Source organism: Saccostrea cucullata, unplaced genomic scaffold (genome assembly GCF_032062105.1).
Source record: "Saccostrea cucullata isolate Sc308-1 unplaced genomic scaffold, CSIRO_AGI_Scuc_v1 ctg4182, whole genome shotgun sequence".
NCBI classification, from domain to species: Eukaryota; Metazoa; Mollusca; class Bivalvia; order Ostreida; family Ostreidae; genus Saccostrea; species Saccostrea cuccullata.
The window spans coordinates 3,188-30,944 of record NW_026923522.1 but is presented as its reverse complement, the minus strand read 5'-3'; the positions used below and the strand labels follow the sequence as shown (position 1 = coordinate 30,944).

At 32.0% G+C, this 27,757-nt stretch overlaps 1 protein-coding gene and 1 long non-coding RNA gene across 8 annotated transcripts in view; both read right to left on the bottom strand.

The window, feature by feature from the left end:
- LOC134264196 (carcinoembryonic antigen-related cell adhesion molecule 5-like) overlaps positions 1 to 9,826 on the bottom strand; it is a 42,556-nt gene extending 32,730 nt beyond the window's left edge. Inside the window, exons 1-8 of one of the 7 annotated variants that reach the window (XM_062746491.1) lie at positions 9,590 to 9,826; positions 7,901 to 8,140; positions 6,983 to 7,285; positions 6,370 to 6,651; positions 5,842 to 6,132; positions 3,617 to 3,901; positions 2,275 to 2,577; positions 1,244 to 1,531 (exon numbers count right to left, since the gene is read on the bottom strand). In XM_062746491.1, coding sequence (XP_062602475.1) covers positions 1,244 to 1,531; positions 2,275 to 2,577; positions 3,617 to 3,901; positions 5,842 to 6,132; positions 6,370 to 6,651; positions 6,983 to 7,285; positions 7,901 to 8,140; positions 9,590 to 9,647 — 2,050 coding nt within the window. In that variant the 5' untranslated portion in view covers positions 9,648 to 9,826. The remainder of the gene's footprint in view (positions 1 to 1,243; positions 1,532 to 2,274; positions 2,578 to 3,616; positions 3,902 to 5,841; positions 6,133 to 6,369; positions 6,652 to 6,982; positions 7,286 to 7,900; positions 8,141 to 9,589) is intronic. The other 6 variants (XM_062746490.1, XM_062746486.1, XM_062746487.1 and 3 more) reach the window with 6 other exon arrangements.
- A 6,167-nt stretch (positions 9,827 to 15,993) lies between these two features.
- Positions 15,994 to 27,551, bottom strand: LOC134264195 (uncharacterized). Its single transcript, XR_009991472.1, has 5 exons — positions 27,224 to 27,551; positions 25,844 to 26,128; positions 25,423 to 25,722; positions 18,366 to 18,488; positions 15,994 to 17,390 (listed from the first exon to the last, which is right to left on the bottom strand). It is a non-coding gene; the product is annotated as an uncharacterized LOC134264195 (long non-coding RNA).
- Between the last annotated feature and the right edge of the window lie 206 nt (positions 27,552 to 27,757).

The window sequence follows — 27,757 nt, the reverse complement described above, 5'->3', positions numbered from 1 at the left end:
ACTGGCTTAAATATTTGTTGAGATTATGACGACTTGATAGATCAGGAAAAAGATGGTAAGGAGGACAACTATTCTATAAATATGATGTCATTACTCTGATGCATTTCTCTTTTTATTAAAACTGAAAAAAGCCTCTAAATGACATATTTCAGAGTTCATTTTCCTTTCTAAAATAGTGTACACAGCCGTCGTCTACTTTAATTTTTATATATTGTGCAAATTTCTAAGAAAAATCACATATCATAAATCTTTATGAGCAATGCCTGTGGACAATATTATCTGGAAGAAAAATTCCATTTAGGAAAAAATACGGGAAAACATATTCATCACATCAAAATTAGCATTTAGAAACACCAGTTTCATATTTAAGATTTTCACAGGGCAAGATTTATACGGAAACAATACCTTATTCTTTTATTTGTCATCTGAGCTAAATGCCTAAAATAAAAATTATTTTCCAAGTTAAACTTACATTGTAGTTCATTCAAAAATCCTGTTCCTGCTATAATATTATTTGGATGGAAGTAACGTGATGAACCAGCAGACATGTTATCGAAGATACAGGACTAAGATATCACTAGGAAGCATTTTAATTTTTAGCGCTGATTTTGAAAGTGTCTTTACTTGGGTAACTTTTTAAAGAATTATCTTCAGATTAAGACTGCATTTTTAATATCATTGGTTATAACAGTAACCAGATCTAAGTGGTCGTATCATGTCGAAATGATAGGCTCGGATCATCAGATTAAACTAGACTCGAACCATTATTTTTTTCATATAAAGGTCTATTTCGAAGGACCGTAGAAATGACGTACTGATAATCTGAAATATTTTTATTCAAATTGATATTAATTTCATTATTATAAAATTTAGCTTTGAAGTAAGGGATTTGCATTTCTATTTAATAAACTCTGCATCTGATTTGTTTCAATTTAATTAAGTTTTGAGCTTGAGTACTGCACGTCGCCATAAATATTAATGAAAGCTTTTATTTAACTAATAAATAAATGCGTTATTTACCTCAGTTTAAGTTCACCATTCCAATGTTAATTGATGATTATTTTTTACCTGTACATTCATTGTCATTTTGGTTGGCAAATTACAGTTAGTGCTCTTAGTTTCGAACTTATTATTATGTTTACACACTTAAAATGTATTATGTTTGAATCTCTGTGGCATATAAAGAATATAAGATTGGTTAATAAATGAAGGATAGAATATTACAAACCAGTTATTTAATTACCTTGAACTCTGACCTTTATTTCAGGAGGCCTTGAACAGTTGATTTTATTACAACTCTCCAACCGGAACCAGTATTCCTGTCCTGTATTCAACAGTCCTGGGTCAAAGAATCCAACTTCACCTTCCCCCGGGTCTGTTAAATTTTTTATATCTCTCCAGTTGGACCCCTCTTTAAGATACAAGAGGAAGAATTGGTCCAATCCTCCATTAAAGTTTGATATCCAGGTAAGATTGATGTATCCAGGGGTGTAAGAATATCCGTTGAAATTTAAAGGAGGTTGAGGATTATCTTACAAAGTAAAATAAGTAACAGTGTAAAAGCACAAGTACATGCAATTAGTCAAGGTTAATATATTTGAATATTGTAAGTGGGGATTCATTTCATTATTCTAGATGGATGTCTTAAAATTAAATAAAAAAAGTGTATTTGTAAAATGGGAAATTAAAAAAAAAATGCGTGTCATACATTGGTTACATGTTGATGTTTTTTTAATCAAATTTGAGGAAAAAAAGTCAAAAAAAGAAAGAAAGTTGAATTTTTTATAAGTAAAATTTTGATTTAATTGGTCGATGTCTAATTAATAAACGGTGCCTACGATTTTAAAAATGTAAATTATGAATTCTTTAAATTTTATTGATCGGGCTCAATTTTCAGGAACATTTGATTAAAAAAAAACTTTTAACATCCATGTTCAATAAAAAATGAAGCAAGTCATTTATTTTAGATATACGAGTCATTTTACATATCAAGCAAAGGAATTTCAGAAAACTATTATTTTTATGTTCTTTGACTTATCTTATAAATGATAGTTACAGCTGTAGGGATTCGTAATGAAATGAAGTCAAATTGCATTCGATAAAAATGCTTATTTTTTAAAATAATTTCAAGAAGCTGTATATTGCATCAAAAGTAAGACGTTAGTGTACATTAATTTTGAACTCTTAATGTATCTAGCTTCAAAAAGGCAGATATCAACTCATTTAGAAAACTTGAACTCAATTAATTTCAAACACTGAAGTAAAAAATACAACCTGCCGCATTAATTATGATATCATAGATCGTCTTTCCTCTGTACACCAATGAATAGTTTCCAAAGGCTCTCTGGTCAGGAATGGGGATACTGCTTATGATCAGTTGTTTGTATATAAAAGTATCTCTTTGTAAATCTACATTGGTCAATATTGACGTCGCCGACGGACCTGACCACTTGATCCCTGATTGAGATATCGGGGGGTTTGCGATTACTGGCACAGTCACAGGAACAATAACATCCGGGCCACTCATGGAACGATAGTTGGCTTTTACTATAGTCGTCATATCGAGGCGAGGGTTGCCTTTAAAACCATGTGATATGGAGTATATATTAAGCAACCGATGGCTTGCATTTGTAAACATAAAGTCTTTCTTTCAAATTTAAGCGAAAATCTACAGAAAATAAGTTATTTAAAAATTAAAATATTAATATTTAATATGTGCACTTTTGAATCTGAACTATGGCTTATGTTCATGTCACCTGTAGGGTCGTCTTTCGTGGTGGAAGGGACTAATTCTAGACAAACAGGCCAATTAAAATATAAAATTTCAATTATCCGGGCATTTGTGGAGGGGTTCAGTTTATTTATACATGTAAGCACTGCTGTTAAAATTCAGTTGGCCTCACCAACACTTAACTTGTCTGGTATGCAATAAATACATGGTTCAATCTAAACAAATTATTGGGGTGTTCGGCAGTATTTTGCGTGAATCAGTTGGCTTGTGGCTTTCCCCCATGTGTGGGGTGACTGCAGATTGTGCCAGTATACACATAATACTGCAGCTATTGACATACCAAGCCAACTGTTGACAAAATTTATGGGAAACTTCTACTATACTCAACTGGACTGTGTTAATGTGTGAACCACAATTAAGTTTAGTACTATGTGACAGTGATATAAAATGTAAAGTAGAAAAATGCATATTTGATTTTGAGACATATTTGAGATTTAAATTTTGAGATATTTGATAATTGAACTACTGTGAATTTGAGATTTGATGCTTGATATGTGAAGTTTGGTATTTGAACTTTCACATTTAAACTTTGTTTGATGTGTGCTGATCCTTCGTGGTATACCTGGGACGGTTAGTGTATACACAGATTGCTTTGAATTGATGGGATTGCCAAATTGAAATCGCTTCCCATATTATTTGTGAATTATTATGCCACGAATAATACTCGCCATAACATTAAACATAAAAACTAACATTTAGAGGTGTATTTTTATCTCTGTACAAATAAATTGTAGACATATATTGATGGTCTGAGGTACAAAAATGTAATGAATATTTAAAAGTGTTTCTTTTAGTACGTATACAATCGTTAATTATTATACTTACAAAGAACATTGATATTGAATGTTTGATATTTTCTTTCAAACTCTAAAGAGCTTCCCTCACATCTGTAGGTGCTTGTATCAGAGCACACTGCTTCCCTCCTTATTGTGTGGTTTAACCAGGTTGTACTGCTTTGCCACAATATCTTGTTGGCAGTGAGTTCTTTTAGAGTGGTAAATGGAACTGGATTTCCCTCCATGTTACATGCCAAATATAGAGGAGAACCTTCATCAACGGTTAGGGAATTTTGAAGATTGCCATTTATATATACCTTTGGATCCGATAAATCTAATAAAAAGAATTTTTAAAATTCGGTATTTGTTTCTAAAAAATAGGATTTTCAGTAAGGAATGACGCAAAAAAAAAAAAAACGAAAATGTCAAGTGTATTATTTCACCCCAACTCTGGTCATTCTGTGACGAAATCAACCATGTATTCTTGTTTGAAAGGAGTGTAATATTTATACACTGTCAATTGAATTCTATTCAAGATTGTTATATATGGAATGTTCTTTTTTAATACCCAGAAAAAAGCGGCTTTTTAAATCTTTTTTTTAATAAATAGAAACCCGCCAAATGTCTGTTTATTTTTGAAATATCAAATATTGTAATCAACTTCTGTACCTAGCAGGCACTTAAAAATGCTTTTTCTTCTTTAAATGTTTTTTCAGGAATCACGTTGTGATATGAAAATGTTCAATGTAGACACATTATAAAGCGGAAAGAACAAATTTAGAAAATTAAGAAAACTATACATTTTTTATCTAACAAATCTATCACTATTGATGACATAATAATCTAATCGTTAAGTGTAAGCCAATGGACACTTGTGTTGATTTCAAAAGTCTATTAAATTAATCCAATTTACAAATTTTCCGTGATCGTATAGTTTTAGAAATATTTGTTCCTGAAATATGATCAGAAAAGACCAATACATTTTTGATATTGAAGTCCAAAGGGTCTGTCCAAATATAAAGAGTTAAAGACCGAACTCCAAATAAATAAATAAACCAAAGTCCAAAAGAATGATTCCCAAAATAATAAAATGCCAAAGAGATGTAATAATTTGAGAATAAAGCCGGGAATAGGAATAAAAGCGGGAATACTCTTTTCTGACTAAAACAGGGTATTTTGTGCTCAGTGGGTATCCATGGTCCCGGATATAAAAATGCATTTCATTGGTTAATTCACCATCACTAACCACCTACGCTTTGTCCATAGGTCTGTCCGTTGAGCTATGAACCCCAACATGGCACCACCCTCGAATACAGGTAAACACTCATTACTAATATTTATGGGCTCAGTCCGCATCTCTGCACCACAGGAGTTCTAGCCTTAAGCTCTTTTACTTACTTACTTCAAAGTTCCCAATTTTATTGTTCTTAGTCAAACCTCTTAATAATACCATTGTATTTCCGTTCAAATTTTATTACTTACTATCGATGGGCTTGATTGGTCTATTCGGATCAATTTCATTACAAAATGATCTAACAAATTATAATGCATTTGAACAACACCAAAATCCAATTTGTTTTGACAAGATAATAATTGTTCACAAAATAAAGTCCTTTTTCCAATTATAAAGTCACCGAATTTGCGTCACTAATAATATACATTCTGATTTAATAAACTTTTATATCATTTTACCTTCACTGCTAATAACTAAAAATGATTATGATATTAATATTTTCTAAGTTTAAAATGTTCAAACAGTATGTCTGTGCTTAACCCTATAGGTTTACATACATGTAAGTAGCGTTGTGGTAACTTGGTACGACTTAGTACGACATGTTAAGTAAGTAATTTCGCCTTGCCAGGTATAAATACTAGTCATATTATCATGCCGTATCCGATCACTTCAAAACTAAGTGCCTAAGAAATATGAAATGTAATTGTATGAAGCTGGGTTGTAAACAACTGAGACAAATAATGTTTAAAAAGGGACTCACGACAAAGCTTTGGTTATGTATTCATGTATATGTTAATCATTAAAATTTTTTAATAATGATAATGTCCCTAATTATTACCTTTATCCAAAAAAAATAATATATTTTGTTCTTTTAAAGTATAGAGAAGAACTCTATATTTAAACCATGATATAGCAAAACTGAACACAATTTTATTTCGGTTCATAGGTATTGTAGGGATGTTTTGGTATTGATTTTTCCCTCCTCTGCAATTTTTTTTGTGTAGCACATTTTTGGAGACAATGTTTTAAAACAGTCTTACACTGAATGTTCAGCTTGATGGATGATGTTTCTTTGCCTTCAGATCCGTTAACTACACATCTTATCAATTCCATTCTAGTTCTATTTGCTTTTTGTTCTGGTACAGTAACTGAAGACGTCCCAAGGGGTGTAACGTCTCTAAAACCCCCTAACGGATCCTTATACTTCCACTGCACGGAACAGGGTGGGTTACAGTCTGCTGAGCAATTATATGGACCAAATGTGTCCCCGTCATGAATATTTAGTTCGTCATTGGGTGGCTCGGGGGTTACAAGTACAGTTTCCGGACCATCTTAAAAAGAAATAGTACCATCCAAAAACTTTTCATGTCCTTTTTCTGATACTTGTCACTCTAATTAATATTAAAATTCCACTGCTTAAAATACCAGATTTGTATATTTTCTTGAATTTTCTGATGAATCAATCAAATTACATATATTATAACACTTTATTTGAACATGTCATTTTATTTACTTTACGCTAAAGTAATTTCAATCCAGAATAAAATCTTTAAAGAATTATTACTCACATAAAGGGTTCATCTTAATTTCGTCACTTTTTTCTGATTCTAGGGTTTCCTTTGCCTGACAGCTGTATCTGTTGTATTTAACATCTTTTGTGACAATAAAGTTGTAAGTATCTCTAACTTCTCTGTCTAGCCTGGTGTTGTTGACAAACCATGAATACGATAATGGCGGGAACTTCTTGTAATAGGACGGAGCAGATGTAGATCTACTTTTACATTTCAAGAAGGCATATTTTCTGACTTGAATATTCAGATTCCCAGATATAATAGGCTTAACTGGTATTCCTAAATTGATTGTAAAGAAAGTGCTGATGAATTAGAAATTAAAGGAACTTAAGAGATAAAGTTTCTCTTTTAGGAGTTAATATACTTTTTTTTGTAAAAAAAGACATATGCTGTTTTAGTTTTTACGAATAGTTTTCTGAAAAAAATTCTATCACTTTCATTTGAAATGTTTTGTATCAACATTTTAAACGAACCCAAAAAGTTTGAATTATATATATACAACAGTTTAAAGAAAAAAACGCAATAGCAGTTTATTGCTTACATTCCAATTCCCTCTTTGGTGTGAAAGCATGAGTCAGAAAAGTTATGAAGATTCTATGAAAAAAATTACCAGACACAACAAGTACAGTTCCTCCTCTTCCTGACCAAGCATTCGCCTCTGACGTACCTCCTACGTAATATCCGGCATCTTGTAATGTTATATGCATCACCTCAAACTGTATATTAACAGAATTAAGGGGTCGGGTGTGATAAACATACTTTTCAGTAGACGGGTCACTGTCCCCTATCTGCATTATCTGTTTTGTCGAACCGTTATATGCATGAAAAATGAAGTAAAGTCCAGCTCTAGGGAAATAATCTGTAGTCCATGAAATATTTCTTGATTCTCCAATCTTAGACTCTTGTGTATTAACTGGAATAAAAAATTAAATAATTCAACAATTAAATCGATATTATTAAAAATGAATAATCTTTAGGTAAGGGATATATTTTCTTCTTCATGTGTTACAAACTACGCAGCACATGATAAACTATAATCATCATGCCTTATTTGATCGTTCTGATTTTCTCAGACCATGACAATTTTGGTCAAATCTGGAAGTATATAGATTTTTTTCTTTATAAATTTATCCAAATGACTTGGAAGCACTTAGAATTCCAAATGCTTTCAAATAGTTCCAAGTCATTCCAAGTGACTTCCGAATGAAAATCGACGGGGAGTTGGAACCTCTACACACGGGATAGCATAAATGAATACCACACGGAAAAAACTACTTCTACAGTATACGTAGATGGGTTATTGTAAATCATTAAGTAAATTATACAAATTTCAAACATTAAAAATGTTTAAAATATATAATGATTTTATTCTATTATATGTATAATAATTATGATATATATTTTCGGATTAGAGAATGTACTCGAGCGATTAAAGCCCGATTTTCGGTACTTTCAGTACTTTAATATAACCTATCAACTAATCTCTTTGGGGCATGAATGTATAAAACTATGGTATCATTCTTCTTACCCTTGAATGTCTTGTTGTATTCTTCATAATTTGGGTATGTGTTCAACTCCCGTACCTTGATCGTTACAGATTTATATTGCAGTACATCTTCCACAGTGTACTGGTCATCATACACCTGTATCCAAGCACTGGATTGAGAATCCTTAGTGATGAATATATCATTGCGGGTTGCTGATATATTGCTCCATGTAAATATCAGATTTCCATCCATAAATTTTGCTGATATTTTAAAAATTTGTCCTAAAATTATTAAAGATCAAAATAATTAATTGTCTAAATTTCATTATTTGCCTAAAGGAGAAGAATAAAGTTGTCGAGAGAATATTACTAAAAACATTTCAACGAAATATGAATTTACTTAAATTCAAATTATTCTAGCCAAAAACATTAGAAAATTAAACCAATTTTCACTATCTTTTTATAAGGCTCATAGGATATGAAAAAAGAAATTCAGAATCTAATTAATATTATGAAAATAATAACAGGGGGTTCGCGGACAACAACGCTCACCTATGTGACTTTACATGTACACCTGCTACTCTTCAGATTTCCCTTTAGTTATAATACTGTGAACCCAGTCCGCTCGAAACTACCCACAGTGAGGTATATTTTACAGTTTATATTAACATTTTTCATCTAAACTTCCTCGCTCTGTTTTCACATACGTTTCACCTCTTCTGGCCCAGAGGTTAATGAGAAGTTTTGTTTAAAAATATCTTTCTATATTTTATAAATGTAAATCTTTGACTTCCTATTATGACCAACACCTATCATCACTCACAAACCAAACCGTTGTTCTGGGCCTCTTCTTAAACATGAGAAGCCAACCTTAAGACTTAAGTCGGAAGCCATTTGGGCCATAGGCTTCGGAACCGCGGGTAGTGGCTGGGAGACTTAGCCCCCCCCCCCCCCCCCGCCCTATTTCTTCCAAGATAGATATAATATACTAGTAAACTTTAAAAAAAATAGGACTTACCTTTTTTCGTTGGTTTAACCCCCCACTTTCTATATGCTTCCGACGCTTATGTGTTACTTTTTATAGATGAATTCAAAAATTGATTGGACAGAAAAGAAATTGGGGTAAGAGATACCTATTAACTGCCCCCCACCCTCCAAGATGCATTTCCCGAGGCACAGACGAAGAAAATAGTTGCTGTTGAGGGAGTGATACGAAAAACGTGCTAATATGTCCGAATAGTCAGTAAATTGGTGCTTTCTTATACCGAAGCCGACTTTACTTTCTGTCCGTCATAATCTACGAATACATCACAATCCGAATAAGACTAGAAGGAATTCTGAGATAAAAAAAAAGGGGGGGGGGAGAGAAACAGAATGATGGAAACAGAATGATTTCTGTGTATAGTTCTATAACTATTTCACGACTGAAAAAGAGGACAAAAACTGTTTGACTGTACGTACTGTTCAGAAAGTAGTATGTTTATTCGTCAAACGTAAATAAAATCAAATTATATATGTATAAGTTATTGCTATATACTCGAAACTACATCTCCACTTTTCAAAAACAAAATATTATTCAATGTTGATATATATTGTATTATGTAATCCACGCCTCTGGAAATATAAATGGTTATATACTAGTACATGTATTTATTTTCTCCTCTTGGCTAATGCTATAATTATAAATTCGATATAAACCAGTGTACTAAATTTTGTTACATTGTTTCTTACCTTGAACAAAGCATAATGATCCAGCAAGTTCTAGGCATAGAATCATGAATTCAGCCATGTGTATATTTTTAAAACATCAAAACAAACAGTGAAAATTATCTACAGCGTTATGGGTTGACCTCCGTACACACAAACTTTCTGACAATGGTTCAGAATTTTATGACAATAAGACTTCCTTCCTCCATATCTGCTAAAATAATAACAGTGTCAACATAGAGTCACAAAGGGGAAGAGAATAAAAATGTTTTAATTTCTGTGTAGTGAGCTGTAGATTAAGAAATGACTTCCGGTGAACACGTGATTGATGTAGTGTGTTTAATAATTCGCTATACTGAAGTGTCATCAACGGGTTGTGTTAGTACTTAGTATTCATGCCATCTCTTTCTCTCTGTGTGTGTGGGGGGGGGGATGTGAATTAATTTTATGGATATTACTTTTCCCTCTGTTAATATAAACTGTTGACTGAGTATTTAAAGAAAAAGTATGAATTAAGAAAAAAGGAAGAGAATGTTCATCAAGTTATGCTTATATTGTTTAACAGAAGTACAATTATGATTGATTGAATAAAATATGTCAAAAAATTATGCTTTTAAAGCAAAACTTCTTTTTTAAAGAAATTACATAACTTTGTGATTCTGTAATTATTTAATATCCTTTAATATATACTAGAAATAAATAACACTCCCTCCGTAAAGTCTCTCAAAACCACATGGACCCATGAACCTTACTATCTGTTAAGAGTAAACATTTCCTGTAATATCACTGGCCAATTAACTTTGTCCGAAAAACTAGCTAACAACCAAAAAATTGCTTCTCATTCAATTATATGATAAAAATCCAATTTTCATGAACATAAAACATGAACATTTCGAGTCATAATTTAATAACATGAAAAAAGTGAATGAAAAACAAACATCTCTGTATGTGAATATTTTTCAAATATTTATTTAATAAATGTATAGATGTGTATTTGTAAAAAGGATAACGATAGAACAGTAAACACTATCTCCCTTGTATGTATATAAACAGTATTACATCATTTAAGTGTTAACACTTTTATATCATGTTGAACTGGACACAGAAAGTGATTATACGTAAGCACTAGACGCTTTGAAGTAGTAAACGTGTACCACTTAGAGAAGCATTGTGTATATTGTATCAGTTCATGTCGCACTAAATTATTTACAAATAGAATTAACATTCCTGAGTTATATATTGTATTCTGTTATCTGTCCACCTACAATAATTTATATAATGAATTAAAATCAATAAGGTTTAATTGACTTCTTCCCTGTGATATTTTTTGTTAAAAGTATTGTCAGGTATGAAGAGGAATATATTCTCCTAATTTGCCGCATAAGATACATGTGCAAGTTAATACTAATATATAGTATTCCTTTCTAGTCATGGATGTGCACAAATATTGCGGGTTCATATTAAAACATTGTTATCCTTAGTTAATTTAACAAATTAGATGTGTGCTTACAGTTTGTCATTCATTTGACTTGTTTTGAATTAATGACCATCAACTTTCCTTTATTTAAAAGTGGAATGAGGAAACCATTGTTCTACTTTTCCAAACTTGATAATGACCAGACAATGTATATTATCGTGGAGAATTTTGGTGTCAAGAGTTCGTCTAAAAATTCTTCATTTGTAAAGGAAATTTGATCATTTGGTTGAAATTGAATTTTTTTCCTGGGTGAAGACAACAATTATAATTCCTTTTATAAAAAAATAAACGAAAACAAAAAAAAAAACAATAAAAACAATAAAAACGGAAAAGGAAAAAAATTCCCTCGGCCAGTTATCCAATATCGTTATATATAATTGAAGAGAACAAAAGGATGTTATGTTTATTTACGGTTTGAAAAACGCTTATTTACAGATACAGTTATTTTATGAGTCTTTTTTTCCATAAGCAAAAAAATTGCAAATGATTTATATGTAAAACGCCGCAGTTATAACTAGAAATAAATTATATAAAACACAAATCTATTTCTTGTTCCATATATAGTAATACTTTTTACGCAGGAAATTGGTGATTTTCCTTGATTGGACGAGGGTCAAATATGAGAACTGTTTAGCTGCAAAGCTTTCTTCCGTTTAAACTCATAATCTTAACCGTCTTTTTTCCGCGAAAGTTCATTTTATGTATACTATTTTCGTATTTCCTGGTAAAAATTATATTTTAACTCGTCTTAATTTTTATTAATTTTCCCTAAGAACAATTTATCCATCAGTCATTATTTTCAAATAGAATTCAAGCGTGATAAAAAATTGTAGTTCTATGTGTAAAACTTTTTTGTCCCAAAGGTAAATAATTGTAAATAACTCGCATTAGAGAGAAACATCATTATTTTGAGTAACATCATTATTCTTCGAAAAATGGCTATTGGCATAGGAGTGCACAAGGAACTTTGAATTATAATGATCATGCATGTATGTAGTATCTTCCCTCATGGGGTATGGAAAACCTAAACTTCCAAATTTAATGCAAACTAAAACAAATTCTACTTTACTCTCGAACATAAATTGAAGAATACGAAAAGTGATCAATATTTTCCAAAAAAAGTTGAACATTCTAATTTTGTGCAAGGTATTAAAGGTGACTTTTATTTTATGAGATTTACGGAAGAAGAAAATAGAAGGGAATGGGCATTAAGTTGAAGATTAAATTTAAATCTATTCCTGAAAGTGTGTAAAAAATGCATGATTACGGGGAAACGATATCTGAAATGGTATATGCTTTGAAATGCGTGTCTGCAGGGAAGGGAGTTAAATTCATATAAGTAGATAGGGTGCCTAAGATGAGCAGACATCCCCTGTTTATCAATCATGCCCGCTATGAGCCCTGTGTATTAATAATATTTAAAGAACCTAGTCAAATGCATTATAAAAAAGGATTTAACGATTGCTTTGAAACACGTAAGCCTTGAAACAGCCACATGATAGGTTATATTTTCTAACAAGAGCATTATAATGACGAGTGAATTAACAAAATGTTGTCTTTAATGGATGTAACATCAATTCCTCAGTGATCAGCATGCCTTCCTTTAAACATTGATCGTCCTTAGAGTAAGCCCCGCCCTTGAGAAGCAAATACGTTTAAAAACATACACACCTGTGACAGGATTTGGTTTTACCCTCAAACTAATGTACCACTCATGGCACCAATGTACCCGGAATTCGCTAAATGGTATCAATGCAATTTAGGAAAATCCACGATATCAGTGTAACGAAAATGACAGTATAAAAATACCTCTTATATCACACCCTTTCTTTGTCAATAATAGTACTTCACGTTTTATACCAACTTCTCATTAACCAATAAACCTTTTGAATCTCAAATACTCACGAAAGTGACATACTAACCCAAGAATTTTAATGACAAGAATTTGCAAATTAACAAATATATCATGCCAACAATTGTATTTTATTAACAGTACGAACAACGAAAACTGATGTACTAACGACCTTATACTTATGGGCCTCAATAAAAATAAATGCCTACCTAACCGACGTACAAAGTTCAGAGCCCGTCCTACCCAATGCTAAGTCCGAAGAAAAGTTACCCTGCACGAAAAATTTACTACGCCTAACCTTACCGGTTTACCAATAATAGAAATAAGGAACTCTAAATTAACAATAGAAATGGACATAAAAATAAGGAAAACAAAAAGGACAATATTGAACGAGTGAACCAGACAATTGGCCATATTGAACAAAACAGAGACAGCGACCGGGATCCACCTATCTTATCAAAAAGTGAGCTGGCACGAACCTTTGAGAAGGTTTTTAGCCAACTATGCTGGACTTTAAATACACCACGCTCTGGAGGTGTGTCTCTCTTACCCAATCAAAATCTACGTTCTATGTGTAACTCATACAAGGACGTTTCCAAAATCACTGCATAAAGCTAGAAAGTTCCGAATGTTCAATAAACGATCGTAACCAATAAGAGTTATCGTTATTTACTAACTCTGTAAAATCCAATCCTACCACACACCATTGTGACCATAAGCGGGAGAAAGTGTAATGACATTATACAACAGAAGTATAATGACGATGAAAAAACTAAACACATCTTGTTTGTTATACAATTAATTTGTAGAATGGCCTTTATCGTCTTTTGTCAAAATAAAACATCCAACTTAAAAATCCCACTATTAAACAGATAGTAGCTGATACTGTGATGTCTTTCATTGAATTTCAAAGAGATCTGTCCATATATATCGTGTCGTCATATAAATGAGAATAATTATTGTTAATATACAAAACATCGTCGTTATATCTCAAAATTCCATTTTCTTCTGATGTAGTGGTTTTCTAAATAAATTCTACTTGATAGAAATATTAAAAAAAATATGTCAGCTAATAAAGAAGCATATTAAGTGTACATCAGAATTCCAACAGTTTGTTTGAAAATTATATCACGTCAAGTAGAACCTCGTGTTTCCTTTAAGTATCAATTTCAGAGTATGTTTGTGCACAGTAAGAGTATTATTCTATACGGCAGAATATATTTTTGTATCCAGTCACAAGACTAATACTTTAAAAACAGCAACAAACACAATCCCGAGGTTCATTCTCTATAAAGTTAGAAAAACAAAATGACAAAAAATCACCAATATTACATACATGTAGGCTCATGATAACAAGTACCATATTACTTTTCCTAATGAAATTAATCTAATTTTTGGTATATTTTTTCAAATTATATATTATCCATTTAGCACCAAGGTTACATAATCTGAATTTTTGTTTTATTTGTAAACCTTTACTAATGTGTTTTATCCATATTTGGAATAATATTGAAATATTACTGATATTTATCAAGTCTATTTCATTTTCCAGTTCTTAAGAGAAAAAATTCTAAGAATTAACATTTTTTCTAAACTTGTAACATAAATTAAGTCTCCTCTAAAGAAAAAAAATTATCATCTGTCCTAAAGACTGCAATTTGTTATAAATTTAGGTATCAATTTGAAAAATAGGTTTATGTACAGCAATCTCCCTTGCAGAGTTGTCGTTCGTGCCTGTTCAGCTACATGTACCTCTGCAATATGGCGGCGTCAGGATTTTTGACATAAGAAAAAAAAAGTTTTCCAAGATTTATGCCAAACTTTTTGATCTACCGAGTAAAACAAACTTTAAAATGTAAATAAATCTGCAGGACTTCCATTCTGTTAAGTTTTAAAACACACGCGGTTTTGTTTTTTTTTTTTTTGTGCTAAACACCGTGATAAAGGCGAGACAACGACAGAGGTGAACGTATGGACAGGAGATAGTAAGTGCATGTAGAGGGGCGTTAATAATTTATTCTGCATCAGAATAATAATAATAATACAGCTAGAACCCCCCCCCCCTTCCAAAAAATGAAAAAAAAGTACAATTAAGGTGATTATCCAAAAGTTCATGGATAAACGCTTTTTTTCTTTATAATAATATTAACTAGGATTTTCACCCAAGTATTAAAATCAAACAATAAAATCAAAATCAATCTGACTTAGATTTTATAACCACATTTTGATAAGAAGAATAAATATATCTTAAACCATTCATTTTGACAAAAAAAAGCCAATTTCCACGAATTTTTTGGACAACTAATCGTATTAATCATTATGTAGAAAACAATTCATGCAGCACGCAGTTTCTAACGGGCGTTTCTTATTGATAGGATAAAGGTCAGGAATTAAGATGGGTTTTTTCTGGTGATTTTATTTTTCTTCCGTATCATAGTCATTATCTTTATGGCATCGGCCGTCTTTTTTTCCGCAAGTTTACATTTATTTCTATAAATTCAAAGAAAACATTAAATACACTGTATATTTTCTACTAAGATATGTATATATTTTTTACCTTTTTTCTGGAAAGTATTGTTTTTTCAATTAATAAGAACTTTTAATAAAATCATCTGTAGAATAATATTTGGCCAATCATTATTTTAATACCAAACTTTAATCATAAATCACGTTATATGTGCGTATGTTTGCCTCTCAATTGATTACATAACTAACACTGTAAGTACCATCATTAAAGAGATCTAAAACCTTGTCTTCAGTAAAATTAAAAGTGTTTCAAACAAATTTGGACTCAGCTTGCGACCTTTCATTTCAAAAATATTCATCAATGTTAAAAGTTTTTGGGGATTGAACTTAGTTGGTGACTAAATTCTGGAATAAAAACATAATACGAAATTAAATTATTTCAGTTATATATTTTTTGCTCAAGACTACATTTAAAATTAATATTTGATTATCAATTGCCATGTTATGTTTTCCCTTTCCAATCAAATAAAGAAAGCCTAATTATAGAATATAAATATACGTCTCCACCTGTTATACTCTGATGAGAATATTAAGAAGACAATTGCCGCTTTATTAATCACATATTAACTAAAGTTATAAGTTCCAAGTTGATGTATAAAAGGTTTAAAATGTTGATGTTTTTATCAAAGTAAGCGATATTTAACTTTTTAGCTGCCTGAATGATAAAATAAAATGTCTGTAAAATTATAAATCGGTATAAATGCGAAGGAAATCCGTCATTTTCCTTTTCTCCTTGAAATTTTTGTCTAAGCTTACACGTGTTAGAGGAGATAACTACAATCAACGTTTAGATAAGGCCCTCTCAGTAAACAAGGAAAATATTAGTTTTATTTTAAAAGTACAAAGAAGAAGGTACAGTTTCAATACAAAGTTTCCCTTTGATTTTCTAAAAAATGAAACTAATGTAAAAAATGAAAACTCATGTATTCTGAATTATTGAAATTCCATGCATTAAAATTATACAAATCATTGTTCTTACATGCATGTTAAAAAGCTACATGTAATTGTGACGTCATTAACATGTGCATTATCCATTATTTTCTTAAAATGTTGCAAAAGACACCAATTTTCAATGGATTTATGTTGAGATACGTGATTTTCCAATGTAATATGCACAACATATATCTAAATATCAAAGTGGGCGACGGTTGTGGAAAAAATTATCCAATACCACTCGATACAGAAAAACTCCCTTATACATACATATTTACACAAACATACATACAACAAATTATCAACTTATTCCAATGTAACAGCACATCCAATGAGTAATAAACAATAAAAATCTGTGAATAAAACTTGGCTACTTTCTTATATAAAAATGTAAAGAAAAACACACATTATAAACATGAAAGATATGGATTTTTATTTACAAAACTGTAACGCATTTATGTTTTCCTCTGATAACATCTGAGCGTGTAAAAAAAATTAAAGAAATTAAAAGAATTTCTCAAGTCAAAAATCAAAGGTTGTTATCAGCTCAACAATATTTAAATAGCACAAAGGATATTGTATTACCTTTGTATTCATTTCATCCTCTCTCTTTTTTCTCTGATATTTTTTTTTCAAACAAATCTATTGTTTAAGTTAAAAGCAAATAGTGTCGTGCCTTGTCTTTCAAAACTAATCAAATATCTTATCATACATTTGTGAGAAAAAATGAAAGTTCTCCATACAAAAAAGTTCTACCTCTCTTTATACGTAGGTTCACTGAACCTTTAGAGGCGAGTAAAGTCTATGTTGATCAGGCTTTAACTCTTCATATTGGTTATCCTGATGTCCATTGATATTCTGATAATCTGTCAGTGGTTGTATTTGTTCTGTGTTCTCTGTTACGTCCTCGTATGTCTGAGTGTTAGGACTTTGATCTTGTGCTTCTACAGTAACGTCATCAATGTCATCATATTCTTTGTTCTGGATCCTGAGATCGTGAGCTGGTTGAGGTTGTTGAATCGATCCTGTTCTAATACCTATGAATTTAGAAAAAAAATAAGCTAGAGGTATTGTGCTCGCTAAATGATACCCCTCCTCCCATATGTACGGTAAAGTCCAGGTTTGTGCTCTGGGAGACCCAAATTAATAATATTTGGACTTAACAATTGCAATTTATTTTTTTTTAAAATTGCTTAAGTATTGTTTAATCTTATGTAATGGTAATGGAAGATCTGCGGATAAGATATGGGTACCATTCAATATGCCAATGTCAACATTTTACTACGAGAACCCCAAAATATGTGTCGGATCAAAAATAAATTTTGAATTGCATTATAGCGCTATGTTCCAAAGATTCTGTGAAAGCCTTATTAATTAAGTTTCATTTAGAATTAAAAGAGGAGTTGCGAATCATATAAGGTTATCCAAAGAGTAACAGACAGGCGACGCACTTACAGACAGCTAGACGGACAAACGTACAGACAGCCGGACATCACGATCACAGTTTACCCTCCCACTTTTCAAGCGGAGGGAGATAAAAATGTAATTAAATATTCTTTTAAACAGTAGCATTGATAATTAAAACGTTTCATTGGTAAATAAAGTGCATACGACCACTTCTTTGATCTGACAATCTGGTTACCTGAAGACTTCATGACTGAGTAATTTTAAAGAATTTGTAAAAATTTCACAGTATACAAATTGAATGCTGTATATTCTTCTTCAAAACGTATCTATTAAACAACTAGGTTACACTTTTACAGGATCGGTAAATTTTCAAGATTTGTTTTAAGTACTGTATTTAAAACTTAGTGTAAATGCATGTTTTTATTAGGTACTTTTATGTGCAATGTTGATGTTTATAAGTGTTTCATCTTCAATTTGAGACACAATCAACTACTAAATATTTCTTGACAAGCAACAAAACAATTTTTCCACGAACATGCACAAAAACTAGCACTAAGTACGAACAATTTCTTTACTAAAGCAAAATGTTGAAAAAAAAGAATTACCTCGACGAAAAGTGAACTTATAAACTCCAAAGTCCGTCAGCAACAAAACGAAAAAACCAATGAGTATTCCAATAACCACCCAGGCAGTTTGATCAGAGGCCTCTATGGAAACTGCACTTACAACTGTAAAATTTCATTTGTCATATTAGTGAAGTATAATTTTTGGTAAATATACATGCATTTCCAAACAAGCTAATATCACTCTCACTCGAAAGACTTTCCATAATTTAATAAATAACATTTCAATGGCATTTTCGCCATGAACCAGATATAAAAGATTTCAGAAAGTCATGGTAATTTCCTGCATGTCTGAATCTGTGAAATGTGAAGTTGCCTGGTAATAATCGCGATTGATTGATTTGATTGATATTACAGAGGGTTTATTCCTTTATGATTATTAGAATATTAGCCGACAAGCAGAATACAATTCCAAAAGAAAAAATGAGACAGGGGCAAACACTTAAATTCCTCCATGCTTCTAGATCAACCAATACCACTCTATACAGAACAGAACAGTCGTCGTTTTTTTTTTGTTCAAACATTAATTCAGTCATGAATATAGAATATAGGCGTGGGTGTTTTGAATAATGACCGTCTAGGATGCAAAATGATTATTTTGTTCAATGTATTGTTTTATATTGAATACTGTTCGTTATCTCCATATCCTTCCTCATACAAGAAAAGTACGGTTATTGATGTTTTAATCTGGCGAATACGTCGTGGTTGTAATATAAAATATGTCTTCAGGACAGGTAGAGTCAAAGCTGTTGCTTATCTTGCGCGGGTACAACCATGGATGTATAAAAAATATATTGTCATCACAGACACAATCGTGGTTGTTGTCAACCAGGAGCTGGTAAATTCATTGCTTTCAAATACCGGTAGTGCATACATGCCAGGTTAAAACTCACCTTTTTAAACAATCGTATGACGGATTGTGAATATTGTGTTTTTAGTAATGTACTAAAAATGTAGAATATACAAAAAAATACTGAAGTGGTTATAAGGTCTTTACGGAATTTTTTTTTTACTCGTAAGTACAGTTTCATTTAAATTTCAATAGTTGTAATTTTTATAAGCAATTTCCGCGCTATGTACAGTTTAACTGAAATAGTTTTAGGTTTTTTAGTATGCATGATCTGTTAGTTAAACCATATTTTATTTGGCATCCATATGTGTTTTAAGTAGTTTTATCTTCAATCGTATTTTCTTCAAAGTGTATTTTAATGTTTAAGGCACTGAAGAGTCTATATCATAATTGGCTACATAAACTTTGTATTGAAATGTATTGTATTGTTTTGTATTGTATTGTATTGCAAGGCTTTTTCTTTCAATACATTAAATGCTTTACACATCATTACAGGAATGAAATTATTTTCAAAAATCCAACATATAGCAGTAAGAGCAACCTTTATGATGACATTTTATAAATTGCTGTGGTGATTTTAACAAATCTTTCAACCGAGGGCGCTCTCCGCTTACACCTCTGTTGTAGTTTTAAAAGTAGTTCGGATTATCAAATAATTAAATGTCAACAAAAATGGTATGAACATTGATTGTTTTGTATGTTTTGCCAATGATGTTTTGTATTTTAAGCTCTCTGATAGTAAATATTTTCTAAATTTGTTTCCTCTGTTTCAAAATGAAAATGTGTGTAAAAGTTTAAAGCAAAATAGTACCGTATATATTGAAGCTATTTTGATATACTGTATAGCCAAATTTTGAAGAAAAAAAACCAAAAGAAGTGCTACAGATTGATATTTCTAATCTCAATTTAAAACAAGGTTCTGGGAATCTATAATGTATTTTCGATTTAATAATACATGTAATAATAATAATAATAATAATAAAACTTTATTTAAAGAAGGTAACCTGGTTAGTGCATGCACTATTCTTCCCCAGGGCCCTCTATATATATGTACATATATCAAATACAAAATATATACACTTCATCAAGATACAATTCATCATAATCACATACAATTAAGTACATGTTATATAGGTTTGAGAATTACAATCACTGAATTATGAATAGAGTGTTCAAATACAGACACATCTTAACAATAACAGTACAATATCCGATATTGAACTCTAATTATGCTCAAATGATTGTACGACAGCTGATAATGTAATTTTCCACATTACGCTTGAATGTTCGTAGAGAATGAGAGAATCTAATGTGTTGGGGAAGTTTATTCCACAGATGTACACCTGAATACTGAAAAGAGGTCTTGAATAAGTTTGTACGAAATTTTGGTAATCTAAGATCATAATTAGTTTCGGATCGCAGGTTATAAGAAGTTGAAGACTGAAATTCAAATAAATTACGAAGATATTCGGGAGTCATTCCACAGAAAATTTTGTATAATAATATGTATTTGTATAGATCAACTAGTTCATAAACCGTTAACCACCCAAGTTTCTCAAACAGTGGTTTAGAAGAAGAATCAGGACTTGCATCAAGGATAATCCTTGCTGCCCTTTTCTGTAATTTAAATAGTCTGTCCATGTCCTTCTTGGGGGCATTACCCCAAACAGTCAAACAATAGTTAATAGATGGTAAAATATAAGCATTGTAATAAAGTTTCCTGGTATGAAGAGGGAGAAATTTCTTAATCCTACGAAGCGTAAACAACTTATAATTAACCGTTTTACAAACTGAATCAATATGATTTGCATACTGTAACTTATCATCAATATGTACACCAAGAATTTTTCCAGTTTAAACAAATTCAATTGTTTTGTCTGAGGCATAAAGTTGTAAATTTGGATTATCTAATTTTGATTTTCTTTGCTGTGTTCCCATTAACATACATTTTGTTTTATCTACTGATTTTGAGCACACCATTTTTCAATCTCGAAAAGATCTGCATTTAGCGTATTTTCTAAACATCGAGCATTATGATTATTTGAATATAGAGTAACATCATCAGCAAACATATCAATATTTGAATTGTTTACATGTAATGGAAGGTCATTTATGTACAATAAAAATAAAAGAGGGCCCAGAATTGACCCTTGTGGCACTCCTGCTGTGACGGGTTGAATATTGGAGACACATGTTCCAAATTTAACACACTGGGTCCTGTCGTAAAGATATGACTTAAACCATTTTATAGCTGTTTGGTCAAATTTGTAATGATTTAATTTCTCTAGAAGAATATCGTGATTCACCAAATCAAAAGCTTTACTAAAATCTATAAATGTAATGCCGATTAGTTCACCACAATCCATTGCATTAGCCAACTTTCTGTTAGTTTTGTAAGTGAAGTTTGACAAGAATGGAGTTCCCTAAATCCCGACTGGGATTGTGTTAGTAGATCAAATTCATTAGTGAAATTTTGTATTAGCTTAGCTACATGTTTTTCTATCAGTTTAGATATAGTTGGTAAAATAGAAATGGGACGATAATTATTTGGGTCAGCTTTGTCACCTTTCTTAAATATAGGTGTTACCTTGGCTTGTTTTAAATTTGTCGGGAAAATACCACTTACTATGCTAGCATTAATAAGATGAGTTATAGGTTTACATATATATTTGGATGCGACTTTTAGAAGACGCGGCCTAATAAAGTCAATGCCAGCTGATTTATTGATATTTAGAGAATTTAGCATGTTAAAAACTTCACTTTCCTCAATTTGATGAATACTAAACAAGGTATCCTCATCAAGCTTAGACCTAACAAAATTACACAATATATTAGGATCATAATCATGTTTAGGCAATTTCATCAGAAGCTTATTAGAGATATCCGTAAAGTGGTTATTAAAAGTATTTGCAATATCCTGTAAATTATCAACAATTTCCCCATTAGAAAACACATGAGATGGTGTTATGTTCTTTGAATTACATGTTAATTGATTAAGATAGTTCCACATTTCTTTGGGATTTGAACTTTGTTCAATAGCTGTTTTATAGTAAGACGATTTTGATTTGTCTATAAGAAGACTAACTTTGTTTCGATAAATTCTATAGTTCTCCATATCTCCTTCTTTATGGTAAGAGTCCCGTAAATGTCTAGCATTGTTTATTTCTTGTGTCATCCATTTAGGGCGGATTTCGCTCTTTACGCGTTTTGTTTTAACCTTTGCATGCTGGTCAAGTATACTATTAAATAAATCATAGAATTCAGTTAGTATTTCATTAGGGTCATGCATCTGGAGGAGATTGTTAAAGTCTACATCTTTTAAGTCGTGAAGGAATTTATTTTCATCGAACTTTTTGAAGTCTCTGTACTCTATTTCTACGTGTTTTCCTTTTTGTTGCATGCATTTTGTTTTTCTAGTGGCACATATTGGGTAATGGTCAGAGATGGCTATAAAAGGTACATTTACTTCACACATGTTATCTGGTTTATTGGTGTAAAAGTGATCTATTAGGGTACTTGAAGTATTAGTTACTCTGGTTGCTGCTGTAATTAATTGTGAAAAATCAAATTCTTCTAAAGCATATGTCCAACTTTGTGGGGGTTCTTTGAATAAGTCTACATTAAAGTCACCTGTTAAGATAATTTCTGCATCGTCACAGCAGGAGGCACAGTTAATCTCTCTAGCCAGGTCCTCCACCCAGCAGGAGGGAGCAGATGGTGGACGATACGCTGAACAATAATAAACTGGTTTAGAATTCTTTGAATTTAATTCTAGCCAGATTGTTTCAATATCACCAATTTCAAAATCAGTTCTACGCTTGTATCTTATATTATTGGAGATATATACTACAATTCCACCACCTGCCCTCAGAATGCGATCCTTCCTTTCCATTTCAAAGCCATCAATATTCAACTCAGAATCACTTATGTTATCATTCAAGAAGGTTTCACAAAGTCCTAAGACATTAAGATCTTGTTTGTTTTGAAGCAGAATTTTAATTTCTTCAATTTTTGGCATTAGGTGGCAAATGTTAAGGTTTCCAAATTTTAATCCCTTTTTCATCAAACCAAAATTACTTTTACTTGTTACACTACCATTTTTTGTTGTAAATACAGTTGATTCGTCTGATTTTTGTGAAACCTTCTTGGCAGCAAAATTAGGCCTATTAATATTTTTCTCTGTCTTAATGAATTTATGCGAATTAAATAAAGTGTTTGACTTAATTCTAGAATTTTGAAAAAATGTACATGAAAACTCATTATCACGGCATAAACAATAAACCTGATTACATTCGGAGCATAAATTATTAAAAAGAGAATATACATTATTGTTATTAATTATCCCTCGGGAATTGGTGACGGCTATACTTCCATTGCCCGTTTCCTAGTGGCTATGCGGGCAGAGTTTGGTTTTGTGACCTAGCTCTCCACAGTTCCAACAGTCCAGCTTTCTCCCATGCCTGCAGTATCGCGATATGTGGCCACTTTCCCCACAGAAATAGCAGAAAGTTGAACGGAAAGAATCGTTGCAAAGTGATGTAATTTTTCTGAAGTTTCCTCGCCCGTTTCCGCTTTTCAGTATATTCACATAACCTTGGTAGATTTTGAGCAGAGCTGCGGTACCTCTGTCTGACAGGTGGATTCCGTCTTTCCAGTAGTATCCCTGTTTAAGATTTCCATCTCCAAAGAACTTTGAAGTAGGAATCACAGTGACACCATACATTTCACACACATCATTAATTATTTCATTAACATCACTGACATTCGTATCACGCCTTGATAACACTTCTGAAATATACATACGTACACTGGGATTCCGATGTTGAAGGTCTGCGATTATTTCCGCAAAATCGTGTTCCATCCCCTCTGCATCCCGCCGTCTTGATGCATCATTTCCTCCAGCTAAAACAATAATACTTTGATATGATGATACATCCATTCTTGAAAGTTTTGTCCTTATATCAGAGATGGTTGCTCCCCTGTTTGTGCTAACCTGTACTGTTGAATGTAATCCTCTAGTGCGAATCCTCTGTAAAATCGAGCTCCCAATGATGAGTACAGATTTTTCCTCTGGTTTCTTTCCGGGTTGCTTTTTTCCCCTCGTGAAATCTTCAGGATTTGACAAAACAGGAGCAGTCTTGATGTCTGGAGCCTCCCTGGAGTCTGTCACTGTACCTCTACTGGTTGATGGGACTTTAATTTCGCACTGACTATGCCTGGATACACCAGGCCCAGGAATTTTAATTCCTTCTGTTGATGTTTCTTTTTCTTTTGTCCTGTTTGGAACTGTTTGGGTTCCTTTTGTAATAAGAGGTGTGACCGTCCTTGAAGCATTTAGTTGTTTTTTAAGATCACTGACTTCTTTTGACAGAAGTTGGACCGTATCTGAAAGTTCCTTAATGATTTTTGCACTGTCAATGCACTGATGGCAATTCAATTTGGGGTCTTCATCAGTTTGTGGGGCCTTACTTTTAGGAGTAGATGTGCACTGGGGTGATGTTTCCTCTATGGTCTTACACCTTGTCTCCAAATTTTCATCAGAGGTCTTCAAATCCTTGAGAAATCTCTGGCACCACGAGAAATATGAATCTCCTTGGATGTGAAGGGTATTTGTTTTCTCATAAATGGTAGCTGTGACAGAATCATCTTGAGATTTATATATAGACCCATGTCTTCTTTTCTCTCGGTTTTTAAACAGCACAAGCTCGTTCTGTAGAAGATCCAAGATGATAGGGTACTTGTCTCCATTAAATGTTATTGTTACACTCCTCTGATTTTCCTTAACTTGAAGGAAATCTGGCGCATCTGAATCAAGTTTCACAGATTCATTTTGAAGCTCATTATTTACACTAAATGATCTTGAAAATCCAGTAAATGAGTCCAAAAGTGATTTGAAAAGGTTAGAACTTTCACTCAAACTCATTATTATTCCATTGTAATTACTAAGTATAGATAAGAAATGCAGGAGCTGTAAAAAACACGTCTGGTCACCTTGACTGCTTATCTGATAAAAAGACGATAACAGAGGTGTTGGTTGATTGATTGATTGTATACTGTTTAACGTCCCTCTCCCGAATATTTCACTGATATGGAGACGTCAGAGGTGTTGGACTGTAGTGTAAAAATGCCCTCTGCTGATGAGAGACTGGATTTTAGCAAAATGTTTAGATCTTCTTAAAGATATCCTACCTTTTGCGTGAATTTGTATATCAGCGAAGACTTTTCCTTTGTATTTCAGCGAGTAGGTTCCAAAAGATTTCTGATCAGGAACGGGGATGGAGCTGTTGATCCAGTGTTTGTAGACAACGTTATCTCTTTGTGAAACTTACATTGAAATTGACGCAAATGTGGGTCCTAACCAAACGAACCCTGATGTAGATGTAAGGGGATTCGCAACAACTGGTAAACTTACAACAACTTTAACATCCGGGCCACTTCTTGATTCATAGATGTTTTTCACCAAAGTACCTTCATCGAGGCGAGGTTCACCTGCAATTCCATAAAGAATATTGCTAAGTATTTAACTCTACAAAAACATCAAAACATTAATGACAATAGATAGTCAAAAATTATTATCAAACCTCTATATTCTGCTACAATGTATACGTACAGAGAACGTTAATACTGAAGGACTGATTCCTTCTCCCAAACTCAGTTGATTGTCCGACACATTGTAAAGTACCCGTGTCAGAACACTGGGTCCTTCTGATCAATGTGTAGTTTAGCCAACGAGTTGCATTCTGTATATAGATCTGGTTCCCGGTGAGTTTTCGAAAAGTGACTTCTGGAATTGGATTTCCATCGACATAACACGACAGGACAACTTGATTTGATTCATTAATGGTTAATGCATCGCTAGCTTTACCATTGATATATACCCTCGGATCCACTAAATCTGATTAAAAAGAAAAGGAATCAAATTAACATCAAGTTGTCGCCTTAAAAAAAATTCAGTTGAAAACTTACATTTTTTTTCAAAAATTAAAGTTCAAGACTGTGGTTAGTTAAATTTTAAAGAAAGTTTTATTATTAAACAAACCTAATCGACCAATAACTTGAAGATACGTGTTTTTTAAAGTATTTTAATTTATTTTTTTCCTTAGTATTATATTTTTTTTAATGTTGAACGTTTCAAACGCATATACGTACACTAAATATGTTCTAAATGAAACAGTAAATGAAAAATGAACTTACTAATTCTTTCAAAGAAAATCAAAGAATTTCATTTCTTAGACATCAAATTTGTAAACATACATGACAGGTATAGTGCAAAAGATGAAATACAGCACGTTTAACCTAGAATAAAAACGATGCTGCAAGAGTTATTGCCATACATTAGGATTTTTTTTTTAGAAAAGACGCTATACATATATCATTTTCCCAAGGATTCTATGCATGTATCGCATGGATCAGATATTTGCTTTTAAGTTTTAATATAGATAGTTTTACAGTCATGTCGGATATGCATTTTTTCATACGTCAGGTAAAATAAAGAATCAAATAAAACATTATTTTGTATCTTAAGGCTATAAATGTGTGATTATGATAAGTGCTATACTTTTTTATAAGAATTGAAAGAACAGAGGAAAGAAGCCATGGGGAAATGGTTTTAAGCTATTTTTTTTCACAATGTATTAGCGATTTCCTTTTCAAAAAAGTTTGCATATCCCACTTACACTGAATGTCTAACTTAATATTTAAAACAGAGCAAACTTCCGTTCTGCTAACTAAACATCAAATCAATATTTTATTCGTTGCTCTGTTTGCTTTTTGCTGTGCTAAATTGTTCGAAATTATGCAAATGGATGTAGCGTCTCTGAAACCCCCTGACGGATGTTTTTATTTCCACTGCACAGTACAATTTTCAGCCCAATATATAGCAAAACTGCTCTGTGTATTTTAGAGGGTTTTTTTCTTTCATTTTATTTGTTCTGGTGTTATTTTCTCTGTATAGCAAATACTGTAAGACAATGCTTAAAAATATTCTTACATAGAATGTTAAGATTTATGACTGATGTTTGTTTGCCTTCAGTACCGCTCACTATACACCGAATTGATGCCATATTAGTCTTATTCGCTGATAGCACTGGTACAGTAACTGAGGACATTCCAATGGATGTAGCGTCTCTGAAACTCCCTGAGGGATCCTTCAGTTTCCACTGCACGGTACAAGGTGGGTTACAGTCAACTGAACATGTGTATGGACCAAATGTTTCCCCGTCATGAACACTTAGTCCGTCATAAGGCGGCTGTGGATTTAGTTATATTCTTCGGACCATCTGTAAAGAGATTAAATTTCCGAAAAAAATATACTTCAAGTGAACAGCGAAGGGATTTTCATATTCCATGACCTGATAATTACTTGTTTTGTGAATTAAATACATAATTGAAATTATCAGTACTTTTTCATCTTTAAACACTTTTTCTTTGCATTTATATGGATACAAAAATGCAAACATGAACTTAATAATATCAAAAATATTTGAAAAAAATTAAATAATAAACGAAATTTAAGAATTAAAAA